The sequence below is a fragment of the Entelurus aequoreus genome, linkage group LG06 (genome assembly GCF_033978785.1).
Source record: "Entelurus aequoreus isolate RoL-2023_Sb linkage group LG06, RoL_Eaeq_v1.1, whole genome shotgun sequence".
NCBI classification, from domain to species: domain Eukaryota; kingdom Metazoa; phylum Chordata; class Actinopteri; order Syngnathiformes; family Syngnathidae; genus Entelurus; species Entelurus aequoreus.
In genome coordinates this window covers 7,801,888-7,813,802 of record NC_084736.1, presented here as the reverse complement: position 1 = coordinate 7,813,802, position 11,915 = coordinate 7,801,888, and the positions used below count along the sequence as shown (strand labels likewise).

The following is an 11,915-nucleotide window of genomic DNA, read 5'->3' as shown; positions in this document are numbered from 1 at the left end:
TATTTTTTAATGGCAAATAAATTGTTTATTATGAATGACAATTAATGATATTTTCCCAAAATACAAAGCGGTGCCTTCTCTTTAAAAAAAAAAAGCCTAAAAAAAATCGTCCTAATTGGACTTCATGACTCATCTCTTCCACCTTTTCCCCCTCCCTCTCCTGCAGTCCCTCTCTGCTCTGCGAGCCCCTTTTCCAGGCACAAAAGCACCGCGAAGCTGCAGGAGAAGACAATAGTGTGGCCGGGAGGAGTGCAGTCATCATGGACGCTTAAAGCGGGAGAGTGTGCAGGTACGCCGGTCCCTGAACGCATCTTCAACTTGGTGGCGCCGTGCACTTTTTTTCCCCCGTTGCTGTACTTTTTAGTTTTGAATGTTGCCCACTGAGATCTCAGCAGTGTGTTTCACCTCCAGGTAGGAACTCGTCGTCATTTTCTTTCGTTTGCCTCAATAATTACTAGAAATGGAAGAGTTTTTGATGTTATAAAAAGGCGCAAATTGTAATATTGTCAACAGTTCAAGCGAGTATTACGGTAACTTTGACACGTCTTGTTTTATTACCTTACTTACAGTAAATTGGGGGCTTGTCATTTTGTGATATTTTTTCTTTCTCCAAATGATAGTTTTATTGCACATTAATGCGTTTTTTTTTTTTGTCTTTGAAAGCTGAAATCTCCTGTGATAAATGGAGATAAAGTCTTTATTAGTCCAATGTTTTGTTTTCTTTTTAACATGAAATCTCTCGGTTTTGTAGTAAATTATACCTTTTTATTATTACTTTTATTATTCTTCACCTTTTGTCACCGTGCAATCATCCACTTTTTATTTTATTTTATTTATTAATTGCTTTTAAAACTGAAGTTAACTGCAGTTTTGGAATAAAAAAATGCCAAACACGTCTTAGTTTTGTGTAATTAATTAATTATTGTCCCCCATTAAATGCGGACCGTTGCACTTTTTTTTGGTGTTTTTATTTTTTTTATTTTTGCAAAGTCTTTTGTATTCATGCAATATTTATTCTTAAAATCTCCTGCAATTTTATTGGAAGTGACGTTTTTATTTTATTTTATTTTATTTATTAATTGCTTTTAAAACTGAAGTTAACTGCAGTTTTGGAATTTAAAAAAATGCCAAAAACGTCTTAGTTTTGTGTAATTAATTAATTATTCTCCCCCATCAAATGCAGACCGTTGCACTTTTTTTTGGTGTTTTTATTTTTTTATTTTTACAAAGTCTTTTGTATTCATGCAATATTTATTCTTAAAATCTCCTGCAATTTTATAGGAAGTGACGTTTTTATTTTATTTAATGTTTTAATTGCTTTTAAAACTGAAGTTAAATGCAGTTTTGGAATTTAAAAAAAAGCCAAATGCGTCTTAGTTTAGTATAATTATTCATTATTCTCCCTCATCAAATGCGGACCGTTGCACTTTTTTCGTGTATTAAAATTATTTTATTTTTACAAAGTCATGCAATATTTATTTTTAAACTCGAATCTCCTGCAGTTGTATTGGAAGTGACGTGATAAATGTTTTTTTCCCCTTCTAATTAGCATTATTATTATTGTCTCCATGCAAATGACAAATATTAATATATTCCATTCCCCTGTTAGGAGGGGAAAAAAATCTGGTTATAGGCTTGAATTTACATAATTCATTTATTTTATTGTTTCATTATCATGGCAAATCATCAACCAATATTTAGCAAATAAATGACAATCTACAATTGGACTACGGGCCTAAAGTATGACGCTGTGTCATCCCATTCATTCCAGACATATTGCATGAGATGATGTGAAATATTTAGAAAATACGCACAATTTAATGTAAAGAAAAATATTTAATATTTGTGAAAAATGAGATTAAGGCGGGATTTTTTGATTTTTTTTTTCAAATAATTATTAATCATATTATTCTAAGATTAAAAAACGCATAATTCGATTACTTCTCACACCGAATTAATATCGTGCATGCATTTATTTATATTCTTTGATAATAATGTAACCATACATAGATATTTAATCATTTTAAATCACCTTTTTTTTTTTACAATTATACCCACATTTAGACGTGATTACTGTTTAATTAGGCACATTTGCAGTAATGATTTTTTTCTTTTAATATTTGCACGTCAAATGCGTGTGTGTGTGTGTGTGTGTGTGTGTGTGTGTGTGTGTGTGTGTGTGTGTGTGTGTTTGCAGCGAGCACACTGAGGCGAGAAAAGAAGGCATGAAAACGGAGGAGAGTCCACAGTCGTGTCTGCAGCAGCCTCCATCCTCCACACCTTTTGTTGGTCAGTACCCAAAATAATGTTTTCAAGCAGCAGGAAAAATGTAAAAAAAAAAAAAAACATGTCAAAAAAGTAGAATTTGAACAGCAAATCTAGTGAAGGGGGAGGCCTACATGTGCGATAAAGGCCTTTATTCAACATTCAACAGTGCCGTTAAAATTGCGTTTGTGCAAAAAAAAAAAAAAGCCTATTAAATGTTCAAATAATAAATGAAAGGGGAGCGAAATAAATTTCTTCAGGTATATTTCATCACATTTTGGCTGCATAAAACGACATATGATTCAAATTGAACATATTTAGCCTTTATAAACATAATGTTCAAATTCAAGAGGTATTCTCTTTTTTAAATGTGTGCATCATTATTGGCATATAACACGTACAACAACTTTAGCATATCAGCATGTGGAATTAAATGATGGATTTAGCAAGTAAATCAAACAAAGTGCTAATATGATTCAGTTTAAGAGACAGTTCAAACTACAAGTCTTCACAAAACAATAATTATGATGAAAATATTCAACCTTTTTTTTTTTAAATAAAGATTATGTATTTTAATATTTGTTTACTAACTAAGGTATATATAATTTTTTATTTTTTTTATTTTTTTTATTTATTCAGTGTTCTGTTACAGAGAACAAGGAAATTTGGATAAAATTGCCATGGTATGAAAAGGGGTAGGATTAAATAAGCTTCCCTTCTTCCTGCTCCTTTTCGGACGTGCTGTCATGAAACAACTGGAAATATGTGCTGCAGTACGTTGTATCGTATGCATGTTCCAAATAAACTGAAACTGAACTGAAATATTTAATAAAGAAAGAAATTATTGTAAACAAAAAAAATAAATCCTTGTAAATACACAAACATAAATATGAGGTGTTTATCACTCTAAATATTGTTACTTATTCATAAGGAAAGTATTTTTAAAAAAACAACAACAAAAAAACGACTATCCTAAATGCACCAAATTATAAACACACGTTGCTGAGAGTTGCATATAATAACTGTAAGGATAACATTATTGTTAGAATATTCATGTTGTGAGCTTAAATACACCATAATATAAACATATACATGTCACTGAGAGGTGCATATGAGAATAACAATATTGTTAAAATGCTCGTATTGTGAGCTTAAATACACCAACATACAAACATGTTGGTGCATATAGAACTATATCAAATGTACATGAGCTTAAATTAAAAACACCACAATATAAACATGTTGGTGCATATAGAACTATAAAATGCACATGAGTATAAATACACCAAAATTTTAAAAAAACACACGTCACTGCATACAGTCACATAATAATATCTTAATAAACATGTCGCATAATATAATAAACAAATCAAATCAACTTTATTTATAAAGCACATTTAAAATGGACCACATGGGTAGCCAAAGTGCATGCTGAACAATGGGCAGGTTAAAAGATAATAAGAGAACCGAGCAAACACAACACAACACAAACAGAGCACGATCCAAAAAAAAAAACCAGTCACATAATTTCATAATAAACAGTCACATGATAATATAAACATGTTTCACAATATCATAATAAACAGTCACATAATATCATAATAAACAGTCACATAATAATATAATAAACAGTCACATAATTTCATAATAAACAGTCACATGATAATATAAACATGTTTCACAATATCATAATAAACAGTCACATAATATCATAATAAACAGTCACATAATAATATAAGCATTTCACATAATATCATGATAAACAGAACCATAATAATACAATAAACATGTCACATAATATCATAATAAACAGTCATATGATAATATAAACATGTCTCACAATATCATAATGAACAGTCACATAATATCATAATAAACAGTCACATAGTAATATAAACATGTCACATAATATAATAAACAGTCACATAATATCATAATAAACAGTCACATAGTATAATAAACAGTCACATAATATAATACACAGTCACATAATATAATAAACAGTCGCATAATATCATAATAAACAGTCACATATCATGATAAACAGTCACACAATATAATAAACTGTCACATAATACTATCATAATAAACAGTCACATAATAATATAATAAACAGTCACATAGTATCATAATAAACAGTCACATAATAAAATAGTCACATAATATCATAAACAGTCACATAATATAATAAACAGTCACATAATAATATCATAATAAACAGTCACATAAATTATGTGACTGTTTTTTATGATAGTATTATGTGACATAATATTATCATAATAAACAGTCACATAAATCATGTGACTGTTTTTTATGATAGTATTATGTGACATAATACTATCATAATAAACAGTCACATAATAATATCATAATAAACAGTCTCATAATATTATAATAAACAATCACATAATAATATCATAATAACCAGTCACATATTAATATCATAAACAGTCACATAATAATATCATAATAAACAGACACATAATAAAATCATAATAAACAGACACATGAAAACATAATAAACAGTCACATAATAATATCACAATAAACAGTAACATAGTATCACAATAAACAGTAACATAGTATCATAATAAACAGAAACATAATATAATAAACAGACACATAATAAAATCATAATAAACAGTCACATAATAATATCATAATAAACAGTAACATAGTATCATAATAAACAGACACATAATAATACGGTATCATAATAAACAGACACATAATAAAATGATAATAAACAGTCACATAGATAGGTTGATTGGCAACACTAAATGGTCCCTAGTGTGTGAATGTGAGTGTGAATTTTGTCTGTCTATCTGTGTTGGCCCTGCGATGAGGTGGCGACTTGTCCAGGGTGTACCCCGCCTTCCGCCCGATTGTAGCTGAGATAGGCTCCAGCGACCCCAAAAGGGACAAGCGGTAGAAAATGGATGGATGGATAAACAGTCACATAATAATATCATAATAACCAGTCACATACTAATATAATAAACAGTCACATATTAATATAATAAACAGTCACATATTAGTATAATAAACAGTCACATACTAATATAATAAACAGTCACATACTAATATAATAAACAGTCACATATTAGTATAATAAACAGTCACATACTAATATAATAAACAGTCACATATTAGTATAATAAACAGTCACATAATAATATCATAATAAACAGTCACATATTAATATAATAAACTGACACATAATAATATCATAATAAACAGTCACATATTAATATAATAAACAGTCACATAATAATATCATAATAAACAGTCACATATTAATATAATAAACAGTCACATAATAATATCATAATAAACAGTTACATAGTATCATAATAAACAGACACATAATGTCATAAACAGACACATAATAAAATCATAATAAACAGTCACATAATAATATCATAATAAACAGTAACATAGTATCATAATAAACAGTAACATAATATCATAATAAACAGTAACATAATATCATAATAAACAGTAACATAATATCATAATAAACAGACACATGCAGAAAGTCAAACCACCCTCCTCACCCTCACCCTCACCCTCCTCACCCTCACCCTCCTCACCCTCCTCACCCTCCTCACCCTCACCCTCACCCTCACCCTCCTCACCCTCCTCACCCTCCCCCTCCTCATCCTCCCCCTCCCCCTCCTCAGGTCCAGAGTACCCGGGCGGCGGTGCAGGAGAGGTGTGCGCAGAAGTGTGCGCAGGCTGCGACTCTCCCATCGCCGACCGCTTCCTGCTGCGCGTCAACGAGCGCTCGTGGCATGAGACGTGCGTGAAGTGCACCGTGTGCATGAGTGCTCTCACCGGGACTTGCTACTGCCGGGACCGCCTGCTCTACTGCAAGCCCGACTATGAGAAGTAAGGACAGTCCTTGTTTCTCCACAGTTACACACTAGTATAGAACAACACATGAGTGCTCTCACCGGGACTTGCTACTGCCGGGACCGCATGCAAGCCCGACTAGGAGAAGTAAGGACAGTCCTTGTTTCTCCACAGTTACACACTAGTATAGAACAACACATGAGTGCTCTCACCGGGACTTGCTACTGCCGGGACCGCATGCAAGCCCGACTATGAGAAGTAAGGACAGTCCTTGTTTCTCCACAGTTACACACTAGTATAGAACAACACATGAGTGCTCTCACCGGGACTTGCTACTGCCGGGACCGCCTGCAAGCCCGACTATGAGAAGTAAGGACAGTCCTTGTTTCTCCACAGTTACACACTAGTATATAACAACACATGAGTGCTCTCACCGGGACTTGCTACTGCCGGGACCGCATGCAAGCCCGACTATGAGAAGTAAGGACAGTCCTTGTTTCTCCACAGTTACACACTAGTATAGAACAACACATGAGTGCTCTCACCGGGACTTGCTACTGCCGGGACCGCATGCAAGCCCTACTATGAGAAGTAAGGACAGTCCTTGTTTCTCCACAGTTACACACTAGTATAGAACAACACATGAGTGCTCTCACCGGGACTTGCTACTGCCGGGACCGCATGCAAGCCCGACTAGGAGAAGTAAGGACAGTCCTTGTTTCTCCACAGTTACACACTAGTATAGAACAACACATGAGTGCTCTCACCGGGACTTGCTACTATAATAACCTTTTAATTGTGTTAATTTAAATAAAAAGTAAAAAAAACCCAAACACAACTAATACTGTATAATAACCCTTTAATTTTTTTAATCTAAATAAAAAGTAAAATTAAAAAAACGTAACTAACTAATACTGTATAATAACCCTTTTATTGTTTTAATTGAAATAAAAAGTAAAATAAAATAAAATAACTAATACTGTGTAATAACCCTTTAATTGTTTTAATTTAAATAAAAAGTCAAATAAAAAAAACACAACTAACTAATACTGTATAATAACCCTTTAATTGTTTTAATTTAAATAAAAAGTAAAATTAAAAAAACATAACTAACTAATACTGTATAATAACCCTTTAATTGTTTTAATTTAAATAAAAAGTAAAATAAAAAAAACATAACTAACTAATACTGTATAATAACCCTTTAATTGTTTTAATTTAAATAAAAAGTTTAAAAACATAACTAATACTATATAATAACCCTTTAATTGTTTTAATTTAAATAAAAAGTAAAATAAAAAAACATAACTAATACTGTATAATACAACCCTTTAATTGTTTTAATTTAAATAAAAAGTAAAATGGAAAAAAACACTACTAACTGATACTATACAATAACCCTTTAATTGTTTTAATTTAAATAAAAAGTAAAATAAAAAACACAACTAATACTGTATGATAACCCTTTAATTGTTTTAATTTAAATAAAAAGTAAAATAAAAAACAACTAACTGATCCTGTATAATAACACTTTAATTGTTTTAATTTAAATAAAATGTACAATTAAAAAAACAAAACTAATACTGTATAACAACCCTTTAATTGTTTTAATTTAAATAAAAAGTAAAATAAAATAAAAAATACAACTAACTGATACTGTATAATAACCCTTTAATTGTTTTAATTTAAATAAAAAATGTAAAAAAAACATAACTAATACTGTATAATAACCCTTTAATTGTTTTAATTTAAATAAAAAGTAAAATAAAAAACACAACTAATACTGTATAATAACCCTTTAATTGTTTTAATTTAAATAAAAAGTAAAATGGAAAAAAAACCACAACTAACTGATACTATATACAGTAAGAACCCTTTAATTGTTTTAATTTATATACACATTTTATTTAAAAAAAAAAAACACAACTAACTAATACTGTATAATAACACTTTAATTGTTTTAATTTAAATAAAAACTAAAATAATAATAATTTAAAAAAACATCCTTGCAATTACATATACAGTACAACACTTATTTATTTAAAAAATATTAAATATAACCTCAGGATTAACTAACACTGTACATGTGCCCTTTTCAATAAAAACAAAAATAACAATTGGAAAACACATCCTTGCGATTAGCAAAACAGCACAGGCCTTTTTTTATTTTTTATTTAAAAGATAAATACATTCATAAAAACAAACCTGGCAGTTATCTCCAGCCTTTTATAGAGCAGAAAACCATATTTAGTCACTTTTGTCCAGCGTTCTCTCTTTCTACAAGCGAGTGGAGCCACAACACAAACACATTCTTCAATCATCTTTTCATCAATCAGAATCAGAAATACTTGATTAATCCCCCGAGGGGGAAATGGAGATTTTCAGCACAATCCCAAACTTTACAAGGAGACAGAACAGGATCAAACATTACAGGGAGACAGAACAGGATCAAACATTACAAGGAGACAGAACAGGATCAAACATTATAGGGAGACAGAACAGGATCAAACAATACAGGGAGACAGAACAGGATCAAACATTACAAGGAGACAGAACAGGATCAAACAATACAGGGAGACAGAACAGGATCAAACATTACAAGGAGACAGAACAGGATAAAACATTACAGGGAGACAGAACAGGATCAAACATTACAGGGAGACAGAACAGGATCAAACATTACAAGGAGACAGAACAGGATCAAACATTATAGGGAGACAGAACAGGATCAAACATTACAAGGAGACAGAACAGGATCAAACAATACAGGGAGACAGAACAGGATCAAACATTACAAGGAGACAGAACAGGATCAAACAATGCAGGGAGACAGAACAGGATCAAACATTACAAGGAGACAGAACAGGATCAAACATTACAAGGAGACAGAACAGGATCAAACATTACAGGGAGACAGAACAGGATCAAACATTACAAGGAGACAGAACAAGATCAAACATTACAGGGAGACAGAACAGGATCAAACATTACAAGGAGACAGAACAGGATCAAACATTACAGGGATACAGAACAGGATCAAACATTACAGGGAGACAGAACAGGATCAAACATTACAGGGAGACAGAACAGGATCAAACTTTACAAGGAGACAGAACAGGATCAAACATTACAAGGAGACAGAACAGGAGAAAACATTACAGGGAGACAGAACAGGATCAAACATTACAGGGAGACAGAACAGGATCAAACATTACAGGGAGACAGAACAGGATCAAACTTTACAAGGAGACAGAACAGGATCAAACATTACAAGGAGACAGAACAGGAGAAAACATTGTAAGGAGACAGAACAGGATCAAACATTACAAGGAGACAGAACAGGATCAAACATTACAAGGAGACAGAACAGGATCAAACATTACAAGGAGACAGAACAGGATCAAACATTACAGGGAGACAGAACAGGATCAAACATTACAAGGAGGCAGAACAGGATCAAACATTACAAGGAGGCAGAACAGGATCAAACAATACAGGGAGACAGAACAGGATCAAACATTACAAGGAGACAGAACAGGATCAAACATTACAAGGAGACAGAACAGGATCAAACATTACAGGGAGACAGAACAGGATCAAACAATACAGGGAGACAGAACAGGATCAAACATTACAAGGAGACAGAACAGGATCAAACATTACAAGGAGACAGAACAGGATCAAACATTACAGGGAGACAGAACAGGATCAAACATTACAAGGAGGCAGAACAGGATGAAACATTACAAGGAGGCAGAACAGGATGAAACATTACAAGGAGGCAGAACAGGATCAAACAATACAGGGAGACAGAACAGGATCAAACATTACAAGGAGACAGAACAGGATCGCTGACAGAAAAAGGTGGGAAACCGGTAAAGAGAAACATGTCTAATTGTTGATATAAATAGTCATATATTAACATTTGAGAGCATGTAATGACAAAGCTAAAGGTCGGCAATTCAGGTGGTGAATGTGCTTTTATTCTGAAGGTTTCGCCCAGGATGTTACAGCCACTGGCAGCAAAAAAATAAAAAAATGATTACTTGATTTTTTTTACGTAACGTTGCATGGTGAAAACAAGCTGGGTGGTACAGGAACTTTGTATATATAATGCTCATTAGTTTATCTACACCAGGGGTGTCAAAGTCAAGGCCCGCGGGCCAGATCTGGCCCCTGGGATGATGTTTGATTAGTATTAATAGTATGGGGACGGCATGGCGCGGTTGGGAGAGTTGCCGTGCCAGCAACTTGAGGGTTCCTGGTGTGGTTGTTTTCCAGGAGTTGGGCTTGGCCCCTTAGTTCCAGTGAAAGGAACTTTGAATGCTCCAGGACACCAAAACATTTTGCACAATTCCATGCTCCCAACCTTGTGGGAACAGTTTGGAGCGGGCCCCTTCCTCTTCCAACATGACTGTGCACAAAGCAAGGTCCTTAAAGACATGGATGACAGAGTCTGGTGTGGATGAACTTGACTGGCCTGCACAGAGTCCTGACCTGAATCTGATAGAACACATTTGGGATGAATTAGAACGGCGCCTGAGAGCCAGGCCTTCTCCACCAATGCGCTTTTGGAAGAATGGTGGAAAACTCCTAATAAACACACTTGGCAACATTGTGGACAGCCCTCCCAGAAGAGTTGAAGCTGCAAAGGGTGGCCCCACATCATATTGAGCCCTATGGGTTAGGAATGGGATGGCACTTCAAGTTCATATGTGAGTGGCCAAATACTTTTGTCAATATAGTCACTGCTTTATGGGCCCAACAAAGTAACATTGCACAGTTCAGCATGCCTGAAAAGGAGTAGATAGAAGAACTAAATGACATCATTGCAGTGTGTGTGTGTGTGTGTGTGTGTGTGTGTGTGTGTGTGTGTGTGTGTGTGTGTGTGTGTGTGTGTGTGTGTGTGTGTGTGTGCTATCAAAGTGTTTAGAAAAGTGTCAGCCAGCGTCCAGCAGCTCCCACTCACATGTGAAGGTGGAGAGAAAGTCATGGCCTCTGATGAAAGTGGACTTCTATTGTATGACGTTTATCTCTGCGGGGGGAGGCGAGTATTACTTCTGCGGGGGGAGGCGAGTATTACTTCTGCGGGGGGAGGCGAGTATTACTTCTGCGGGGGGAGGCGAGTGTAACTTCTGCGGGGGGAGGCGAGAGTTACGTCTGCGGGGGGAGGCGAGGCGAGTGCGGGCGCCGCCTTATCGAAAACGAAGCTTTTGTTTATTCCCATTAGTTTGTCCAAATGAATAATCTTGTGGACATTAACATAGTTGATGTACACTATATAAGATGTCTTCCACATATGGATCACTTGCCTTCTTCTTCTTCTTCTTCTTCTTCTTTTTCTTCTTCTTCTTCTTTTTCTTCTTCTTCTTCTTCTTCTTCTTATTCCTCTTCCTCTTCCTCTTCCACTTCTTCTTCTTCTTCTTCTTCTTCCTCCTCTTCTTCTTCTTCTTCTTCCTCTTCTTCTTCTTCTTCTTCTTCTTCTTCTTCTTCTTCTTCTTCTTCTTCTTCCACTTCCTCTTCCCCTTCCTCTTCCCCTTCTTCTTCCTCTTCTTCTTCCTCTTCCCCTTCTCCTTCCTTCCTTTCTTTCTTTCTTTCTTTCTTTCTTTCTTTCTTTCTTTCTTTCTTTCTTTCTTTCTTTCTTTCTTTCTTCTTCCTTCCTTCCTTCCTTCTTTCTTCTTCCTTCCTTCCTTCCTTCCTTTCTTTTCTTCTTCTTCCCTCCTACCTTTTCTTCTTCTTCCTTCCTTCCTTTCTTTTCTTCTTCTTCCTTCCTTCCTTTTCTTATTCTTCATTCC

General features: G+C 34.1%; 1 protein-coding gene across 1 annotated transcript in view; it reads left to right on the top strand.

Moving 5' to 3' along the window:
• The first annotated feature begins 246 nt into the window (after positions 1 to 246).
• Positions 247 to 11,915, top strand: part of LOC133651800 (LIM homeobox transcription factor 1-alpha-like) — a 66,395-nt gene continuing 54,726 nt past the window's right edge. The window contains exons 1-3 of the mRNA XM_062049932.1: positions 247 to 411; positions 2,198 to 2,289; positions 5,949 to 6,156. Coding sequence (XP_061905916.1) covers positions 371 to 411; positions 2,198 to 2,289; positions 5,949 to 6,156 — 341 coding nt within the window. The 5' untranslated portion in view covers positions 247 to 370. The remainder of the gene's footprint in view (positions 412 to 2,197; positions 2,290 to 5,948; positions 6,157 to 11,915) is intronic.